A 21105-nucleotide genomic window follows, 5' to 3' on the forward strand; every position below is an offset into this window, starting at 1 on the left:
CACTGTGGACAGGGGCGGAGTCACCGCTGGCTCCGCCCCCCGCGCGCGGCTCTCGCGCGGGCGGGGCGGGGCCCCGGGTCGCTCCGGCAACATGGCGGAGGCTGACGGGGAGAGCCTGGAGTCGTGGCTGAGTGAGTACCGCGGGCGTGCGGGCACTGCCCGGCCCCCTCCGACCCCGGCCCCGCTGCCCCCCGGGCCCTCAGCCCCTTCCCAGCGCCTCCCTGCAGCCTCCGCTCGCCCGACCCCGCCACCCCTCTCAGCTGGGCGGGAGCGCCGGGGCCGTCCCGGGGAGGCCGGGGGGTGACAGCGCCCCGGGGACGGGCTGGCACAGCCCCCCGGGCACGGGGGAGTTTCGGCACACCGGGCACGGGGTCTCGGCACCCGGGGGAAGAGCCGGGGCCTCCCCTCCCGGCGGTGCGCTCGGTGTGGGGCGCGGCCGGGGCCGGGGCCGGTGGCAGCTCCCCGCGGGACCGGGGGCACCGGGCAGCTCTGCGGCTCGGCCCCTGCCAGGCTGCTGCTTTTTCTTGTCCATAAAGGGTCCTGGTCCGCGTCTGTCCCTCCCGTCTCTTCCCTTGCCTGGGTTGTGGCCCGTCGAGTGTACAGCCTGAGTGCTGTTCGTGAGGTTCAGAATTGTGGGGGTTCCCAGATGAATTAATTTATTCGTGTGTTACACAACTGTGATGTTCAAGCAGACAAATCCTGCTTTATGCTTGGCTGCAGTTTCAGGGTAGTTGTGGACATCCGTTCCGTACAGGCTGGAATGGATCAAACCCCTTTGTCAGGCTAAGGTGCCTTAAAGGTTAGAGGGGACAATCCCCCGTTGTTTGCTGGTGCCCAGCCCCTGCTGAGTGTCCCCTGCCTGTGTGTCTGTCCCATGGCATTTGGCCTCTGGCTGTACAGAACACAGGGATGTGATTCCTGAACAAATCAGTCATAACTGTCAGTGTTTTTTATATATTCTACGCACAGGAGCTCCTGCTGCTGTCCCTGGGAGGCCATGCTGCACATCATAGCCTGTTGCCTAGATTTTCTTCTTATTTTTTTAATAGTTATTTGTTTGATTATGGCAGCAAGTGAAGTTCCAAGTAGTCAGGTACTGGGCAAACAGCAGATGGTCATTACCCCAAATACCTCAGACTGCAAAACCTGTTACCCTTGGAACTCTCCTTCCATAAACAAGATTACTCCTTCTTTCTTGATATTTTTATATAAAATTCAAACATGTACATGCTGTCATGGTCTGTTATCCGAGTTACTGGCTGAAAGATGTTTTCATCTATTCTCAATTTAGCTCAATCCCTTCTGTCCCCTTACCGATTTTGCTCCTCCTCTGAACTCCCACAATTTGTCAATATCTTTTGTTGTAGCCAGTGAGACACAAGAAGGAACACCCACATCCCTTCCTTGCAATATTTCTCTGAGGAGAGCTGACTCACCCAGTTCAGTTTGTGTGTGAAAATGTCTCTAGTAGGAAGGATAATTTGGGTTGTATAGCCTGGAATGCTTCCTGACTGCTTGTTTTCTGGGGATATTTTTTAATTGAGGAAGTTAAGGGAGAGGTGATGTGTCCTTGGCCAAGGGGCTACAGGGAAGAGTTGCAAAGGCCTTACTCACTGTGAGGAGCATCGCAGCGAGCCTGATTGCAGCGGGGCACACATTTTTCAAGCCTTGAGTGTTGCTGTCAGATTTAGGAGGATGCTTTTCTGCCAGGTCACTGCTACAGGGATCGCTGTGGTGTGGCTGGATCGCCCCTCCCATCGCAGGGAGCGGAGCGTGGGGCCGGGCGGGCAGGGCTGCTGCAGCTCCCGGCTCTGCCCGGCCCTCCCGAGGGGTTCTGTGATCATGGCAAAGCCGTGGGTAGTGCCAACCTTGAGGATGTGCCATGCCCGAGGGGTTTCTGTGCTCATGGCAAAGCCGCGGCTGATGCCAGCCTTGAGGATGTGCCATGCCTGAAGGGTTTCTGTGCTCATGGCAAAGCCGTGGCTGATGCCAGCCTTGAGGATGTGCCATGCCCGAGGGGATTCTGTGATCATGGCAAAGCTGTGGCTGATGCCAGCCTTGAGGATGTGCCATGCCCGAGGGGGTTCTGTGATCATGGCAAAGCTGTGGCTGATGCCAGCCTTGAGGATGTGCCATGCCCGAGGGGGTTCTGTGCTTGTGGCAAAGCCGTGGCTAGTGCCAGCCTTGAGGATGTGCCATGCCCGAGGGGTTTGTGTGCTTGTGGCAAAGCCGTGGCTAGTGCCAGCCTTGAGGATGTGCCATGCCCGAGAGGTTTCTGTGCTCATGGCAAAGCCGCGGTTAGTGCCAACCTTGAGGATGTGCCATGCCCGAGGGGTTCTGTGCTCCTGGCAAAGCCGTGGCTGATGCCAGCCTTGAGGATGTGCCATGCCCGAGGGGGTTCTGTGCTCATGGCAAAGCCATGGCTGATGCCAGCCTTGAGGATGTGCCATGCCCGAGAGGTTTCTGTGCTCGTGGCAAAGCCGCGGCTAGTGCCAACCTTGAGGATGTGCCATGCCCGAGGGGGTTCTGTGCTCATGGCAAAGCCGCGGCTAGTGCCAACCTTGAGGATGTGCCATGCCTGAAGGGTTTCTGTGCTCATGGCGAAGCCGTGGCTAGTGCCAACCTTGAGGATGTGCCATGCCCGAGGGGTTTCTGTGCTCGTGGCAGAGCCGTGGCTGATGCCAGCCTTGAGGATGTGCCATGCCCGAGGGGGTTCTGTGCTCATGGCAAAGCTGTGGCTGATGCCAGCCTTGAGGATGTGCCATGCTGTACCCCCCTAAGGGAACGGCTCAGCAGCACAGCCAACTTCCCAGCCACGGGAAGATGGAGAATTTCTGACTGAAAATGTTCCATTTTTTTTTTTTTTCCCTGTGGTGGTGTGCAGCTTCCTGCTGCCCTGCCTCTGGCATCAGGTGGAGTCACAGAGCCATGAAGTAACATCATCCTCGTGTCCTGCTGCTGCAGCAAGATCTGCGCCTCAGCCTGGGATGATCTGGCATCATCTGCATGTCCTGCCTCATTCCAGGCAGCTGGGATGAGAGAAGGTGATCCTTCCTGTCCCCTCCTGGCAGGCAGGCTCTGCTTCTGCTCTGAGCTGAAACACAAGAAGGTTAGGAGATAATGCCAGCTGTACAAACACAACTGGAGCCTTTGACTCCAATGCTGCTTTTTCTGCTGCATCCAAAAGGAAGCTTCTTGTACCCTGCTCATGTCAGGCTAAGGCAGTGTTCCACTGTGGAACAGATGAAATGCAAATGGATAAAATATTTTAACTGTCTCAATTTCTTTTTTCCTTTGTTTGTCTGGCTCAGTGTTCTTTTCTGCCCAGGACTGCAGAGTCTGACTGGACATGCCTGGGCTGGGAATCACAGGCTAAGCCTGACCTGGGGAAACTCTTTGTTGGGTGGCTTTTGGCTCATTTCAGTAGAGAAATGAACCCAGAGAACAGGAGCATTTGTTACCAGCCAGTAAATGGTCTCTGGTTCTCTTCATTCCAGCTGCTCTGTGGTCCCCTGCTTTCCAGTATGGTTTCTCTCTAGGGAAGACAAACACCTTTGTTTCATATCTAATTATTAATCTGAATGTTGCCTCATTAGCATTTCAGTCTGGCAGAGCACCTGAGGGCTGAGAGGCTCTGATACTCAGGGTGGGTGTGAAGCAGCTTTGTTTGTCCTGAGCAGATTTTAAACTAAAGCTGAAAACTGAGGCAGAAGTGGTGGCAGGACTGGGGCAGTGCCAAGACTTGAGTCCCCGGATTGCTAGCTTAGATTCATGTGGTTGCCAGTGTGAAATGGGATTTTCAGGAGGGGACCAGGTGGACAAATGTCTATGGAAGCAAATAACTGGTACCAAATGGGCCTTGATTGCAGTTTCAACAGAAAAGCCAAAGACTTGATATTCCAGAGCACCAACTCTTCATCCTGGACTGAATCCTTTCACATAAGGGTTGAAGCATATTTATAAGGCAGCACACACGAGCTCCTCGCCCACATTTTAAGCATTCTGCATAAAAAGAGAGGATTGTAAGTCACAACTTGATAGATGTGACACAGCTTCCTGCAGGTGAAGTGAGGGGATTCCACTGTGCTGGGAGGCTGAGTCCATGGGGCTGTGCTGAGACTGGGGACAGCTATCCCTGCACCCTGGTGTGTTGTGTCATGCAAACACATCAATCTCCAGGGCCAGGGCAGGACTTGTGATCAAGCTCATTAACTTTTATGAACCAAGGTTTCATATGGAGGTTTTATGGATGTTAGAAATAGGAAATTTCTTTATGTGGAACAGCACTTCCCTTTGGCAGTCACTCTCTCCTTCTGAGACTTCACTGTCTTTGTGTGAGAGCTTTTGCAGAAAAAACTTAGATGAGTCTGAGAGCATGAAATAATCCAGTGTCATTGCAAAACGTTTTTGGAACAGCTTTAAAATTAACACTTTGAACATAGGAAACTTGGTTACATTTTCCTGTTTGTACCACATCATTTTCCTAATTTCAGGATGTGCATCCATCAAGGTCCAGTTGGTTGTGTGTCCTTATCTGTTTGTGCTCCTCCTGCATTTATTAAGTCAATTCCCTTAATTCCAGCCAGGAACTGAGTGATTTTTCTTCTGGGCCTGCTGAGCACAAGCGGTGCTTGGGAGCACCAAACCACCCCAGTGCTGTTTGACTTGCATGAAGAGGCTTTAGATTGTTCTAAGTCCATGGTTTCATGATGGTGTTCATCAGTTGCAAATGTGGTGATAAGGTTTAGGTGCCACGTGCTTGGAGCAGTTGTTTGGCTCTGCAGAAGTTGTCTTTTAAACTGAGCTTCCCTTGAACCTCGTAAGACCAGCCTGGTAGCTTAGTGAGTTCTACAGGATGTTATCTTGCAGTCATTCCTCCCTCACTGCTGTCTTCTGCTCAGCTGGGGTCCCATGGAGGTCAGCAGTGGGCACAGAGATTCATTCACCAGTGCAATATTTTACCATGCCATCCATGGAAACATTTACTTGCTTTACAAATACCATCCAGTGAGGAGGAAAACCTGAGCAAACCGTGCAGGATGGGCACAGTAGGAGAGCTCAGGTGCACTGGGAAAGGGAGGGTTTGGAGTAGATGCCTGACAGCTGTTTAGCTGTCTCTGGAAAGGTAAAAGGATATGTTTTAATGATGATAAAAAATGACACTTGGTAATGCAGCATGTGTTGGTTTTGTTATGCTTCCCTCTGAGATGAAAGTACAGAATTGTGTGCTGGGTTTTTTCCTGCCCTTCATCCCCTGCTCTATACTACCTGACTAAGCCATATTTAATTTCCTAAACCTCTTTCCATTATATTAAAATTTTTAGGAAGGTTTCTTAAAGGCCAGCTCTTAGATATATAGAGACAGGTACAGCACATTATTTCTTCCCTTACAAGAAAGAAAAACCATTATGTCTGGTCATCTTGGCTGGAAAATTAGGTTAAAGCAGGAATGTGATCTCCTGTAAATTCATTGCTGCATCAGGGTTCAGTAAATACCTGGAGAAGATGCATTCAGAAGCAAAGAGGTGCTGAAGGCCTCGCTGCTCTGCAATCAGTGCAGTCAGTGAGGTCCTGCTGCTTGAGGGAGGATCCTTCAGGAGCCTGAAACAGCCCTGTCAGTGAAGTGTTGATCTCTTAGCTTCTGCATGTTGGATTTGAGCTCCTGATCAGGTGCAGGCTGCAGTGTTTATTACCTGCAAGAAAATCTCAATGTATAATAATAAATTTCAGTTCACAAATCCCAGGCATCAATCAAAACAGCTGGCACTCCAAAGCAAGTGCTAATGCTAAGTGACTGATATTAAACATCTGATCTTCCAGCTCTTCCTTCTGCAAAATTCCCAGGGAATAGAAAAATAATTTCATATGTAGAAAGTGTGAGGGTTTAACCTTTAAAGAATTTATTGTTACAGCCAGATAGAAAGAGACAGCATTTCAGGCAGAGGAAACTGTGAGCTGAAATATTTTATTCTGTGCTCTCATTTAAGGATATGAGAATAGCCTGTCTCTAAACACTTGAGATTTGGCCACCTGTTTTCTTTGGAAAGCAGTGGTTCTTACTGGATGTTTGGATGTCTCAACTTGGACACACCCATTTCCCTGAACAGACATACCACGTGTGAACTTCCTTCTCCTTTGTTAGAGCTGGCAGTGGATGTCAGATGCTTTTCTCTAGGAAATGTGTGACTTTTTACACTGTTTCTTCTCTTGATTGATAATATGTTCTCTTTCCCTTGCCAAAGATAAAGCCACCAACCCATCCAACAGGCAAGAAGACTGGGAATACATCATTGGATTCTGTGACCAGATCAACAAAGAACTTGAAGGGTGGGTGTCCCAAACTGCTCTAGACTTCATAAATAAATGTTCACAGTTTAAAGTGTGAAATTCCATTATCAAACATTTACAATTTTTTTATATATACTGATATCACAAGGAAGAGCTGGCTACAACAGAGAGAAGATGCTGCTTCTCCTGTGAAAGGCAGCATGGCTAATCCAGACTGAGCACTGGGAAACTGGGAATTCTGAATCTGCTTCTAATTTCAGGATCAGCACCTCCAGGGTTCTCATCTGGCCAAAATTATTCCATTTGCCAGTCTGTAAAATGGGGTTATCACTGATAATGCTGGCAGAGCTTCATATGTTTAAAATCTTTACTTGCAAGACACTTTGTTTAAACAGCAGAATTTGTGAAAGTGTTAAAGTCCTCCCTGGTGTTTTTACCTGTTCTGTTCTAGGCCTCAGATAGCTGTGAGACTCCTGGCTCATAAAATCCAGTCACCACAGGAATGGGAGGCAGTGCAGGCCTTGACAGTAGGTAGTCCTTACCCCTAAATCCAGGCATGTGTCCCATTGCCTCACCTGGGTGGGGTGGAGGGGCACAGGGTGTGTCCGTGGGGTCAGCTGGGCTGAGTGCCCTGATCCTGGGAGGGAGTGGGAGGTGCAAGGGAGCACAGTTCCATCCCTTAAGTGTCCAGAAACAACTCTGGGTTAGTTTGAGCTGCTTCCCTTTATCTTCAGGCAAGATTGGTGTTTATTGTTGAGGCCAAGTATTGAGATAACACAGACCCAGCTGCACCTGGATGAGGGTGGGACACCAGGTGTGCCATCCCTAAAGATGGGAGAGGGATGTCTGCATGGAGCAGGAATACTTGTCTCCCTGACAGGGGCCCTTTATCTCCCCTCTAAGCAGAGCACATAGTGTTACTGTAGGGTTTTTCCCTTTGCTTTCAGCCCCTGTTTCTGTTCCTTGAATGCAGGTGCTGGAAGCTTGCATGAAGAATTGTGGGAGAAGATTTCATAATGAAGTTGGGAAGTTTCGCTTTTTAAATGAGTTAATAAAAGTTGTGTCTCCAAAGGTTAGTCCCTGAGTGTTACAGCTGTAGCTGCTTTTTGTTGGACCTCTGTAAGCTACAGACAGCATCCAAAATATTTGCAGTGTTCTGTTTGGCTCATTGCACTTATTAGTCTATATTCAAGAGCATTTGTTAGCTAAGCTCTTGTTGTTTGGGGGATTTTTATGCCTTACTAAGTTTCTCAGGAAGCTGTACTGAATTGCTATCACTATACAGTCTCTGGGTTGTTCTAATCCTTCAGGTAACTCTAAAGGGCTTCTAGAACTTGGGCTGTGTCGTTTTAAAAAACGAAATTCCAGTGGTTGTGGAAGAGAAATGTGATGCAGAGGTTAAAACAAGAGGTTTGACAGCACACCATGGAGTTCTAGTTCTCATTCTGCTGACTTGCTGTGTAAAGAGTGCCAGGCTAAGTCCCTCAGCATTCATGATGAGTTTAATGTGCTGAAAATCTTCCCTATGGCATGATTGATGCAGCAATGCATTCCCAAATTCTCTCCCATAAGACAGAGGAGGGGGTGGTTCTCTGTACTGCTGTAATTTTTAAAATAGCAAAATCCTGGAGCCAGCAGAACAGCTGCTTTTTCTTTTGCTGAAGGTAATCACAAAGCTTCTCTTCACTGTTATTTCAAATCTATTAGAGGAGCACCTTTTCCTCCTAATGAGATGTTCCTTGGACCATCTTGGAACTTGGATCATACACCTTTGAATGTATTTCACTGAGCTTCCACAGAGCTTTATTTTTAGAAAAAAAATAAGAATATGAAGAATTTTGATCTTTTTTCCCACACTTAGTACCTGGGGGACCGAGTCTCAGAGAAGGTGAAGTCCAAAGTGATTGAATTGCTGTACAGCTGGACTGTGGCATTGCCAGAGGAATCCAAAATCAAGGATGCCTACTACATGCTCAAGAGACAAGGTAGGGAGGTAGCTGCTCACTCATGCATTCTCTCCAGCCTGGGCTTTGAGCAAGAGTGTCACAAAATATACAGCTTTTAATTAAATGGGATCAAGACAAGCTCTGAGGGGAGATAGAACAAGGGAGAAATTCTCTGAAAAGCTTTTCATTATATGTAAATGCCTTGGGCAGGCTTGAGTTGGCTCAGTTAACTAAATTAGTGAAATACCTTGCAAATACTTTTGTTTTGGTTTGAAGGGCCTTTTCTAAGTTCTTTTTTTTTTTATGGAAGTAGTTATTAGATTATTTGAACAAGTCTAATTTAAATTAAATAAGGGCTTCCAAGTAGCTTTTTGTGTTCTTTTAACTAAATGGCTTTGCAGCTGTTCCTTTAGTTCAGCTGACACACATTTCTTGTGTAGGCACAATGAAAAAACTCAGTAGCTTCACAAGAAAAATAGATTCCATGAAAGCTCTGGAAACCATCCTGTCTTATTAGGACACACATACTGGAAGTCATAACTGTCCCTTGCAGCACTGTGGATGGATAAACTAAAGGCTGAATGGGGCTGAAAATGGTTCCTGCCCTTCAGAGGCAGAGTTTATCTCATGTTGTGGGGCTGGGAGAGCAGCCAGGTGAAGTCAGCCTGGGGATGTGAATGTGTTGTTCACTGGAGAGGTGTGTGTTGGCTCTGAGAGAAGCCTGGGAGTACCTGTGTGCCCTGCCTGCTGTGAGTGTGTGTGCTGACCCACAGGATTCCTCTCTGCTTTCAGGGATTGTCATGTTTGATCCTGTGATTCCTGCAGACAGAACTCTGATTCCTTCCCCACCACCTCGTCCCAAGAACCCAGTGTTTGATGATGAGGAGAAATCCAAGGTATAGTGAAGGCTTGTGACAAAATCACTAATGTAAAGTGATTACTCAGTGCACATTTAGAATAAGGAAGCAAAGTATAATAATGTGGCTTTTATTTGGGGGGGGATGATCTGTTCTTTTGCAGGGTTCACTGCTTTGTCCACCTGCTTAACCCAAAGTTCCAGTTAAGACCTTGTCTGTGTTACCATTATAGGGTTACTTATGTTAAAGTGCCATCCTACTGAAGTACTGGAAAGCAGAGGATGTTTCACACACAGGAGGAAAAATAATGTATGAGAGGAATAACTGTCTAGTGCCAGAAGTCACTGAGATGTCACAGAATATGTCCTGTGTAAAAGCAGGAATGCAGCAACTCACATAGATAATAAACTCTAAATGACTCCTGCTGAAGTCCCTGTAACTATGGAAGCTATGTGAGATTTGTAACACTGGGCTGTATCCCTTTTCCCCTGAATTGTTCATATGGAGTCCTTTTCTTTTGCTCAAGGGTCTTTATTTGTTTCCTGACTATAATTTTCTTGTCTTTCAGCTCCTAGCCAAGCTGCTGAAAAGCAAAAACCCAGATGATTTACAAGAGGCCAACAAACTTATAAAATCCATGGTAAAAGAGGTAAGAAATTCCTGTAGGATTGGTTCAGGTAAGCAGTCTGCTTTCCAGGTTTTAAGCAGTTTGACTTCAAATGGTGGAGAGCTTAGGATTTGATCTCTAGCTTGTACCTAGGAGATGTTTGTGTCACAGAAATTTGATGTTTGTGTCTACAGTTGGTGTCTCTGGTGGATGATGGGGCAGGAATTGAATGTCTCTTGTAAATAACCACATTCCCATCACTCAAGGTGGGATTTCATATCAAGGTTTGGTGGGAGCATTGTGGTACCTCCCCTGGATGCTGAGGACTGAGTCACTGGACTGGTTTTTCTCACAAACAAGTCATGGAAACACCTTCCTGTTTGCAGAGCTGTGCTGCATCCACCCATGGCAGTCATTCCAATCTCTGGAGTCCAGAAAATGACTCACTGGGATTCTGGCAAATAAAAGGATACCTTCTGGACTGTAGTGGTTGTATAGGTTACCAAGATACTTCATTCAAGCTCCTCTTGTCCCCAGGGCAGATTCTCCTACGTCTTCAGTTGAAATCTCCAGTCAGAGATGGGTGGACATTTTCCACCAGAGTGTGCTTGTTGTTTCTAGTAAATGCTTTGCCTCAAACACCTCTCTTTTGTTAAGTGGCATCAAGTGAACAAAAAAAAAAATCTTCTGAAAAGGACAGAAAGAAACTTCTTGGAACTTTTTTAGTGGTGTAATTATATATTGAAGTCTATCTAATGAGACTTTTTGGAAATATGGGGTTGCCTGTAATTTCAGAATGGTGGTGAAAAGACAATAAAATAAACAAAGCTTCACACGAATGAAGAAGGGTTTTGTTTCCTTTTTTCTGGCTTAATCTTTAATAGTAGTTACTTGACACATTGGCAGATAATATCTGTGTTTGTGTTGCTATGAGCTTTCAGAAGGAAACTCATCCTTTCTGTCTGTGCTTTCCACCCTGAAGGATGAGGCTCGGATCCAGAAGGTGACAAAGCGCATGCACACGCTGGAGGAGGTGAACAACAATGTGAAGCTGCTGAATGAGATGCTGGTTCATTACAGCAAAGAGGACTCATCAGAGGCTGACAGAGAGCTCATGAAGGTGGGTCTGAGCTGCTCCTTCTTCCCAGCAATCCTGGAGTCAGTCCTGTCTTACAGACTTGAGTTTTGCAGAGAATTACAAACACTGCAGTAAAATGGAGAGCAGTGGTGAGAAACAGGAGCAGTTGCTGCAAACAGCAGGCAAGAAAATATCCATGTTTTTAGTGCCTTTCATCAAAAGACTGGGTGGGGAGTAGCTCCATTTCATCTATGCTTGAAGTGAGGTGCAGCTGTTCTCCAGAGGTTCAGCTTGGCAGAACCTAGAAGCTGCAGTTTGTAATTCTGGACCCTATAAGGGCACACAGCTTGCAGGTCATAACTGTCTGTTGCAGCACTGTGGATGAATAAACTAAAGGCTAAATGGGGCAGAAAATAGTCCCTCCTCTTCAGAGGAAAAGTTTTAGCTTGTGTTTCAGGCTTAGGAGGACATCAGAGAAAATCAAAACGATCACCGGGGATGACTTGGTAGGCCCAGAGCCTTTAAGAATTGCACATTATCTTATTAAAAAAATCAAACCCACTTATTTTTAACAACAAAGTCTTTGAAGAGTAGTAAGAAACGTGTTTGTTTCTGTGAACCATTTTGTTACTGCCACCTTTCTGCTGTGTGGGTGCAGACTCAGTAGTGGTTGCAGCACAATTGAAGCCTAATTGCTGAAGCATGATTCTGCTTTTTTAGGGACTGCTGTACAAGGAAGGAACATGTCTTTTGGATTAGAACTTGACCATAGGTGCTGATGTGAGGGAGGACTGAGAAATGTGTTGGCAATGCAGGTTGTGTTAGCCCAGGCTCGTGTAACGCTGCTGGGCATTGTGAGCTGGGCACAGAGGCCATCCTGGCTGTGCAGCCACACTGGCACAGTCAGCAGAGTGAGACTGGTCTGTTCTGGGGGTCATTCTGTGCTGACTGGTGCTGCTGGCAGTGGCTCCTGGCTGGTGAAACCCTCTGTCCTGATCTGTCTTTCAGGAGCTGTACGAAAGGTGTGAAACCAAAAGACGGACACTGTTCAAGCTGGCCAGTGAGACAGAGGATAATGACAGCAGTTTGGGTAAACTAAACCACACTTTTCCTTTTTAATTGCTTTTGAGCTCCTTGCCTTTGTAAGGGTTCAGCTATAAAGTCATTTCCTCACTGTGGGTTCCTGTTGCTTTAATAAAGGACAGGCCTTCTCTCTTTGTGCTTATCATTTCAGTTCAGGCTAGGACTGGACAGTAAAGTTGGTTCAGGGGGATGGGAGCAGTAATGGGGGACAGCTGCTGCTTTGGGAGGGGAAGGGAGTTGCTGTGGGGAACAACCTTGGGCTCATTTTTTTCTTGGTACTGCAATGTGTGTGGAGCTAGAAAAGGTCAGGATATTGCTTATAGAAATGTGGCACAGGCAGAGTGATGGAGCTCATAGCAAAATATTCATGGGTTTTCTTGCTGATTATTTAGCTGAAAACTGAGCACTCTCAGCATTAGTGGGAACAAAGTGACTAAAGCCTTGGAGGTCATTTTTATCTCTCTTGTAGGGGATATTCTGCAGGCCAGTGACAATTTATCACGTGTGATAAATTCTTATAAAAAAATAATAGAAGGGCAAGTGATGAATGGTGAAGTGGATCTCCCTGGGATGCCTGTAGTGGAAGGTGAGTTGCTGGGAAGCCAATTGTTTAATTTTTGAATCCTGCAGTTCTAAGTGTTTTCAGCAATGTTTCCTGTTTTGTTAAAGTAGCTTTTGATGGTTCTTGTGGCCAACAGTTTGTGAATCAGAGGGGAACAAGAAGGCTTCTGAGCAGTGAATAAACAATTCTGGACAGCTGCAGTGCTGCAGCTTTGCATTCTCCATTGCTCAGTCCATATTATTGAGACCTTTGATGACATCAGTAGCAAACCTCCGTGTGAGCAGTTTGTGTGGCTGGAAGTTCTCGTACATTTTCCTCCCCACATTTGTCCTGTTCCTTAATGGTAATGTGTAAGAAGAAGATAATTGAATCAAAAACATTTAACATTTTATCAAACAAGAGCTGAAGAGTAGGAGCTGGACCAGGGATCCTTTTCCTGGTTTTGCAAGTAATTCCAATCTGTGAATTCAGGCCAGTTGCCTATTTCACACTTGAACTTCACCATTGAAAGCTCTGGACATGAGTGTGACAGAATTACCACTTGAGACTCAAACATTTTTGCTGCTGCCTGGCAGGATCTTACAGGGACAAGACTGTTCTAAATATGAAGATTGAGATGGTATGAATTTCTTTCAGCTTTCCAGATCTCTGATAACCCCTGTTTATTATAATGCTGTAGGATCTCCCAAAGCTTCATCTGAGTTCAAAAGATTTTTGAAGAGATCACAAATTTCATCCTTTTAAGTATCTGTGTTGATTTACATAGTCCAGACAGCAAATATCCTTTCTCTGTTACAAAGAGCCATAAGCCATGCTCGGATGAGGATCTCTCTGCTAATTTCTTGCACACACTGGGTTTGCTCTGAGCCTTTTGCCTTTTTTTCCTAGTAGTGCTCTTCTCCTGTCTGCTGCAGGCAGTAACTCCACCAACAATCTCAACACCCTGATCGACCTGGCTGGACTGGACGTCAGCAGCGCGCCGCCGCCTCCGCTGCCCCCCAGGAGCCTGGCAGCTGCCCCCAGCCCAGCCCCCAGCCCAGCCCCTGGCCCAGCTGAGATCCCCATCCTCCCTCCTCCTCCCCAGGCCTTCGTGCCCCCGCGCAGCTCCGCCAGCCAGGGGGAAACGGCGCCCGCTCAGCAGGGCAGCACCAGCAACTCCCTGTCCTTGCTGGATGAGGAGCTCCTGTGCTTGGGTAAGCTGCTGTGAGGGGTCTGCAAAAGGGCTGCTCAATCCATCCTAAGAAAGGCTGCTTTTGTGTTCTCCATGTTCCTGTGTTCCGGGGAATGCTCCCTTGCATCATTCTGAGTATGAGCCCTGGTCAGTGAGTCAGTATTAAAATCTTCCCAGAGCTGGCTGCAAGAAAGTAACTGTTTAGTGCAGTTGGAGTCTGATCTCTGGGGCTGGTGGGACATTGTGCTAAGGAGAAGGTACTTCAGAGGGGCGGTGCCTAGGAGCCTGCAGGATGCCTGTCTGTGGAGCCCAGGTGTGAACAGCAGAAGGCAATGCTAATCAGGATGGGTTAGAAGAGCTGTGTGCAGGGCATGACTGTTGGCTGCTGGTGCTGTCAGTCTCTTCCTCATCACAGACTTGCAGTCCATCTCAGTGTTTCATCAGGTTCTTGGGCTCTGGAAGAACTGAATCAAGTTTTGATGGTACTGAAACAGCAGCCAAAGAATTAGACTGAATTCATTTTCTCCTCCTGTTTTTCCCTTCAGGCCTGAATGACCCAGCCCCTGCAGCAGGGAAGGAGACCTCAGAGAACAATCAGTGGAGCATGTTTGAGGTACAGAGGAGGAGTCTCAGGGAAGGGGAGGGAGGGAGAGAGAGACTGATGTTGTGGGAGGTCTCAGGATACACTGTCACCTTGGAAAAGCATGTGATCTCACACACACAGGCAAAGGGGCAGTCTGGCTTAGCCCCAAAATGTGGGATAGCTGTGTTTAAGCAGAGTAGGTATCCCTGAACCTGGCTTTCTCAGTGTTTCATCTGTCCCCATGATGTTAGTCCTTGCTTTGCTTAAATTACACATCAGATGTAGCCCTGACTTAGGCCACAGACTTTGCTGCTTGTCACCCAGAACCTGTTTTTGTGGTAAACCTTTGTCCCTCTGTAAGAGAGCAGTGCCATCTCTGCATCAGGGCCAGCAGTGAGTTAGAGCATCTGCCTGTCCTCTCTTCCAGAATGAGCAGTTGGACCTGGATTTCTTTAATCCGAAGATGGTGACTGTTGCTTGCAACCCTGCAGGGAATCCCCTTCTCCATCCCACATCACAGAGCACGTGTGGGACATCAGCCACGCTGCCTTCTGCTTTCCCAGCCTCCCAGCCTGCTCCCAGCATCCCAGCCCCAAACTCAGCACCGTTTGTATTTCCTGCTGTGCCAGCTGCCCCTGCAGGGCCTCCTAAGAATATTCCAGCTGCTCCTGGCTACTTCAGCTCGTCTGTGGGGGGCAATATGTCACATAAGATGGATGCATTGGGACAACTCCTTGAAGAAGCCAAAGGGTAACCAAAAGTCCTGACTTTGCTTTGGCTCTGCTGTTAGAAGCCAAGCTCACTGCAGTACCAGATTCTGAGGGTGACTTTCAATTCTCTGCTTTGGTAGAAATGTGGGATTGGGATTTTTCTTCTCAGAGGTTTCAGTTTACAGACTAATATGAGTTTCCCACCTCTGGGAGGGAAAGGCAGGCAGAGCACACAGCTGTACTGTTACCTGACCCAAAGGTGTGGTGTGAAGGACAGTTAGCTGTTAAGGTACAAGAGGCCCCATTTCCTTCCTGACTTAGAGAAGTGACCCCAGCCTGACCCCCACCCTTGTCCTTGTAGTTCTCATGTGAGACTGTGCAGAGTCACAGACTCCAGCCTGACTCCAGGCTGCTGCTTTGTCCTTGTGTTAAGCTGTTACCTCTGGGTATTGGTGAAATTCCTGCTTCCCTTCCAGCTCCATTCACCATGGCTTTTCTGTCTCTCTTGCAGGAGTGCCACCCAAGGCATGGTGACACCTTCAGTGTTCCCTGGGGTGACTTTGCCAAGCACTGTCACCCCTGCCCCATTAGCAGCACCTGCAGGGCTGGCAGCCACTGCCTCTGGGGCCCCTCCAGCTCCCTTCCCAAGCAGCTGCCCTGCTGGATCAGGAAGTCCTCTCTTCCAGCCAACATCATTCCAGCAGCAAGGCAGTCCCATGAAAGCACCTGAAATTTCTTTGGCCAATGTCCACGTTCCCCTGGAATCCATTAAACCCAGTAAGTATTTCAGGTTTTTCACTTTGCTCTGGATACTTTTAAAGGCAAAGCTTCTTGTCAAATTTCATGAAATAGAGAGAAGGGATGAGCAGCTCCAGCTGAACATGCTGATCACCTCGTGCTGCCTTATTGGAATATGAATCCCAATATTTCCAGGTAGATTGTGCCTGGCCCAGTCTGACCCTTACTGCTGGGCCAAAGGCAGCAACTGTGGTGTTTCATCCCAGAGACACCTTTGGCTGGCTGGAGATTGCAGCTGGGCACTGAACAAGTCCAGGCTTGTAGAAACTCTGTTTACCTCAGGAGGGAAGGCTTCAGGCTAAGGTGAGGAGGAAAAGGAGATGGATTCTGCTGGAGGGTTTATATCCAGAGTTTATTCCATGGTCACAGACGTCGGAATCGTGGTAACAGCTCCAACAGAATCCTGAGCACATGGTCTGATTGACCTGTTAAGCTCCGGGGGGAGAGGGAGGGAAGGGGCAGGTGAGCCACCAACCAGGTGAGAGGGGCAGGGTCTCAGGGGAGGATGACACCCAGACAGGCCAATGACCCCTGGGCATAGGGGCACCATTTGAACTTGACCAACCACAAAGACCTTGCTGGAATGTTAAGCCTGATTGACAGAACTCACTCAGCAAGGGGGCGAAGGGGGAAGAGGAAGAGAGGTATTGGCACACCTGGGGAAGGGACACGGACATTTAAAACAGGATGTTACAACACACTGCAACATCTGCCTCAGGCCTTGTGCTGCAGCACAAACCTGGATGCTCTCCCTTGTCCCCCTGTCAGGCAGTGCCCTGCCCGTGACAGCCTACGACAAGAACGGCTTCCGGATCCTGCTGCACTTTGCCCGGGAGTGCCCGCCCGGCCGCTCGGACGTGCTGGTGGTGGTGGTGTCCATGCTGAACACGGCGCCGCTGCCCGTCAGGAACATCGTGCTGCAGGCGGCCGTGCCCAAGGTAGGCACACGTGGCACTGCAGCCAGGGAGGCCTGGCCGTGGACTCTGGGGCTTGGCACATCCAGCTCTGACCTTTCCACAGGCTCTGCTTGTGGGGATTTTTTGGTTTTTGTGGCACTTGAGACAGTAATTCGTGTTCAGACTCGGGTGTTTATTATTTCCTATCAGTAAAAGTCTCACTACTGTGAGTTCAGCAGCTTTTCATTAGAAGGCACAAAATGGCCAACAATCTCTTGTTACAAGGTCTTTTAAGACTAAATTATCCAATTAAGAACTGACACCTAGATTATTTTCCCTTTTAACCCAATAACTGATCCCAAAGAGCTGCAATGGGGACTTTTCCACCCAATTACAAAATGCCACCCAAACCCATGAAGAAGGAGGAAGAAGAAGCATGAAGAAGAAACCCAGGATGGCACCCTGTGCCCTCTATCTTGCTTCCATCCACAACATACTAAAAATCCCAAAACCTCAGTTTTTCACCCAGTGATACAACTACACTGCTCTCTATCATCTATTTCACACTTTTGTGGATTCCAGTTTATCTTGAAGGCTAGGAAACTTTATCCATGAATGAGGGTCAAAGTCAGTGCTCCCCTGGGGGTCAGGGCAGACAGAGAAATATTCCCAGTGCCCTGGGCTTCCACAGTGCTCTTTCCAGAACACAAAGGTTCTTGTCAGAGGCAGAAAACACTGAGCAGGATAAGTCAAGATCTGCTTGTTCCTATTGTGTTTTGCAAGCTGGGCTGGCTCTTGTTCCCTCATTCTCACTTGTGGGTTGATTCTCTTCCATTTGGATATGGGCTGTTGTCCCCCCAGCCTGTGCATGCATCCTTCATTTTCCCCAGGGCAGGAGATCATCCCTGAGGTTCTGTTTTCTGTTTCATTTGCAGTCCATGAAGGTGAAGCTACAGCCACCCTCTGGCACTGAGCTGTCTCCCTTCAATCCCATCCAGCCACCAGCTGCCATCACCCAGGTCATGCTTCTGGCAAATCCTGCCAAGGTGAGAGGGGCACTGGGGTTTATCCTGCTCTCTTCAGACATGCTTGATATCAGCTGAACTCTGTGGAGGGGTGGGACCAAACATTTGAGCAGCTACAGCTGTGTGTTCCTAAAAGTTTGGACTTGATGATCTTGGAGGTCTTTTCCAACCTGATTTATCTGTGATTCTAATGGGCCCTCCAGAAGTGGTTACTATGGAATGTTGGTGTTTCAGTTCAGGGCTACAGGAGGCTCTTCCCAACAGTCTTGGCAGGGAGAGGCATGAGAAGGGGCAGTGTGCTTCTTCCAGGCAAAGGGCAAGGACCATGTCAGGCTCAGCTTTAAAGGGAAGCAAAGCTGCCTCAGGAGTTTGACTCTCCTGTGCATTGAAGGTGCCTGGCTTTGCTGATAATTAGATCAATGCTAAATTAACTGGTGCTGTAGCAGTACTTTTGATGAACCAGCAGGCAAATGTCAGATCTTGTCTGTTCCATCATTCTCTGTGACCAGGGACACAATGGGGTTGACACTTTTCAGATGCTCCTAGCATCATCAGCAGAAAGGGAAGATGTTTTTCCTTGCTGTAGTCACTCATGCAGTCAGCCAGCTCTGCAAGCACAAAGCTGAAGGACTTTCTAATTGTTTGACAAATTAAAATGTTTATACTTGAGAATTACAATGAAAGTGCCCTTCAAGTATCAGCTGAAATCTCAGATAAAAGGATGAATGTTAGAGAGGTTTAGTGGGTGTTTAAAAAATTTTGTGGCTAGATTGAAGGGCTGCTTCCATCTCATGCTTACTGGATTGCAAGGCATTTTTCAGAGCAGGAACTGTTTTATCGTCCTCCACATGATGAGGAATGTAATTTTTGGAACTTTTCCAGCAGCAGTCTTTAGGCTCTTGGGAGAGCAGCTGAGCAACTGGCCATGTCTGTGCTCACAGGTCATTCATGCTTTTCTCCTTCTGCTCCATGCTAAGCAGTAAAAGTTTTTTGGTATGAAAAGTGTAAGGTGAATAACTCAGGTTTGTAAATAGCTGAACTCAATGAACTTAACCTGAGCCCTCCTGCCCCTGCTCTGCACAACAGAAATCTTGTGCTCTCTGTAGAGCTGTAACAGTGAAGTGTTTTGTTCAGGGCTGTTGAGCTGGGACTGTTCTCACATTGCTTTTGGGTTTTGTCTTTCCTGCAGGAGAAGGTGAGGCTGAGGTACAGACTGACCTTCACCCTGGGAGATCAGCCCAGCACAGAAGTGGGTGAAGTGGATCAGTTTCCCCCGGTGGAGCAGTGGGGGAATCTATGACCTTAGGGCACTGCCAGAGACTGTGACAGGACCAGGGCAGGATCCCACAGGACTGGAACAGATGTGCCGTGGGGAGGGACACACATGCTATCCACTGGTGATGTTCAGCTTTGTTTACATGTCCTGACCACTCTGCTTGTAGCTTTAGTCCAGAATGTTGTGCCCCACGTTTGAAGGGGCCCTGGAACACTTATGCCAAGCATGAACTGAGAGGCAGCCAGCCACAGGCGCTGCTGGCTGCTTTTACTTTGACCTCTGGGTGAATCTGGTTCTATCTTCCACTCTATTAAACTTGAAGTTACTGTATTTTGAGGGAAGACCTGTCAGCAGAAGGGGATTTAGTTGGCTTTTCCTGCACTGCTGTCCAGAGATCCCGACATGCTGTGGGGTGATGATGCCGCGAGCGAGCGCAGAGCCCTGCCAGCCCCTCCTGGGCCTGTGACCTCCTTGTGCCACACGGGCTGTGAGCATGCTGAGCAGTAATGCTGCTCCATGAGGGAATGCTTCCTTTTTTACACTGAAACAGCACTTGGCTCCCTTCCCCCTCTCCTGCTTCATTCCCAAGGGCCCGTGTAAGCAGCCCCTCGCTCCGTGTGTGCCATACTGCTGTATCTTTACTTGTTCTATTTATTTTATGCTGCTGGCTGCCACCCTGGGGCATCCATTTGGGGCAGCTGGTGCTGAGTTTTGTCTGCAAATGGTTGCACTGGTTATTTTTTTGCTTTCATTGCATTCCATAGTGTGGGGAAAAGAGGAAATTGCATGGTGAGGAGGAAGGAGGGCTGGAGGGTATTGGTCAGTATTGGAGGAGGACAGCACCTGGAGCACAGAACTGTCTTTACAATCACTAGTCAGGGCAAGTGACTGAATCCAGGGATAAGGAGAGATGCCTCTCATGTCCCCTCATGCAGGCAGTGTTACTGGTACAGTCAAATACTGTGTTTTATTGAGCTGAGTACAATGACCTACAAGATGTAAATAATCGAGCCGCAGAGTATTAAAACAGAACAAGCAGGCACAGAAAGGAAGAGGCTCCTCTGGGCTGTGATGGGGCCTGTGCTGGGTTAATGCCCCATTTTCTTTGTTCCCTGTATTAAGTGGCAAAGTGCAATTGTCCCCACAAAGGGGAAAAGAGTTTTGCTGGACATCAGTGCTAACAGAAGAGCTGATCCCTTAGCTGCAACCTCCTAGAAATAAGGTGTAAATCACCACAACTTGGTTCCAGCAGCCCCTTCTTTCTTCTCAGTTTCCAGTCTCAAGCAGTGCCTCAGTGAGCCCTGACAGACTGTTGTAAATTAACGGGGGTTTTTAACCCCCATTGACACGAACACAGAGAGGTGCCTGCTCAGTCCTTGGACACTCAGCTCTGGATTTCCAGCAGGGCTGTCAGCTCTTCTCAAACGTGGAGTGGGGCAGCACAGAGAACAGCAGTACAGAGGCTCCTGCCTCATGCAGGAAAACTCCACAGGAGAACATGATGCTGGAATGAATGGTGGCTGTAAAACCATTGCTGCAAACACAGCTTGCAGTTATTCATAGTTGAATTTTCTTTACTATGCTGCAGAGTAAAAATCCCTATAAATGAAAAAATGGGATTCACAAGCCTCAGGCCCTCATCAGAGGTACCAGGCAGCTGCAGGAACCCCTGAAGGTGGAATTGAGGCTTGTCCTGCTCTGAAGCCTGTGGAGAGCTCAGCCTTGTCAGCTCCTGGTGCAGAAGCCAGGGGAGAGGGATGGGTTGTTTAGATACTAAAGAAAGTTGTTTTAAATTGATGGACTGGGAGATAATGGACAAGGAGAGAATTCTTTCTGCCTCAGACATGTTCTTGCCAGCACTTTAGACACAGTAGGCATGGGGGCAGTGCCTGGGTGGTGTGTCCTGAGGAGCAGGGCACTGCTTCCCTGCATGTGGATCTCACTGTGACTTGGAGGAAGGCAGGAGAGCACAGGTGCTTTCAGCAGCAGCAGCCACTCAGACATGGACACACACCACGGTCCTGCTGCTTTGGAAATTAAACCATGAATGTTCCTTGTCTGTAGGGTGAGGTTCCTGCTTCATCCCCAGCAGTCCTACCTGTACATACATCTCCAATGCATTTGTGCTGCTGCATGTTGAATAAATCATTTTCCCTACCTGGCTCTGTGCTGGCCCTTTCTCGTGACAGCTTCTGCAGTGCAGTGCTGCTTCTGGAAAGCCTCAG

The 21105-nt window shown here is 48.1% G+C and overlaps 1 protein-coding gene across 1 annotated transcript; it reads left to right on the forward strand.

Moving 5' to 3' along the window:
- The first annotated feature begins 50 nt into the window (after positions 1-50).
- GGA3 (golgi associated, gamma adaptin ear containing, ARF binding protein 3) lies at positions 51-21037 on the forward strand. The gene is made up of 17 exons (XM_058038579.1): positions 51-131; positions 6243-6327; positions 6740-6815; positions 7262-7360; positions 8150-8273; positions 9027-9130; positions 9660-9740; positions 10681-10818; positions 11785-11866; positions 12329-12445; positions 13336-13614; positions 14138-14205; positions 14603-14925; positions 15397-15662; positions 16452-16621; positions 17515-17625; positions 18794-21037. Exons 1-17 carry the CDS (start codon positions 92-94, stop codon positions 18902-18904), a joined length of 2274 nt encoding a protein of 757 aa, XP_057894562.1. The 5' UTR covers positions 51-91; the 3' UTR covers positions 18905-21037.
- The last annotated feature ends 68 nt before the right edge of the window (positions 21038-21105 follow it).

Source organism: Melospiza georgiana, chromosome 21 (genome assembly GCF_028018845.1).
Source record: "Melospiza georgiana isolate bMelGeo1 chromosome 21, bMelGeo1.pri, whole genome shotgun sequence".
Classification (NCBI taxonomy): domain Eukaryota; kingdom Metazoa; phylum Chordata; class Aves; order Passeriformes; family Passerellidae; genus Melospiza; species Melospiza georgiana.

Coding starts and splice junctions, on each gene's coding strand:
- GGA3 (XM_058038579.1), top strand. CDS start 92: ATGGCGGAGGCTGACGGGGAGAGCCTGGAGTCGTGGCTGA. Junction 7,361..8,149: donor TAAAAGTTGTGTCTCCAAAG/GTTAGTCCCTGA, acceptor TCCCACACTTAG/TACCTGGGGGACCGAGTCTC. Junction 14,926..15,396: donor CTCCTTGAAGAAGCCAAAGG/GTAACCAAAAGT, acceptor TCTCTCTTGCAG/GAGTGCCACCCAAGGCATGG.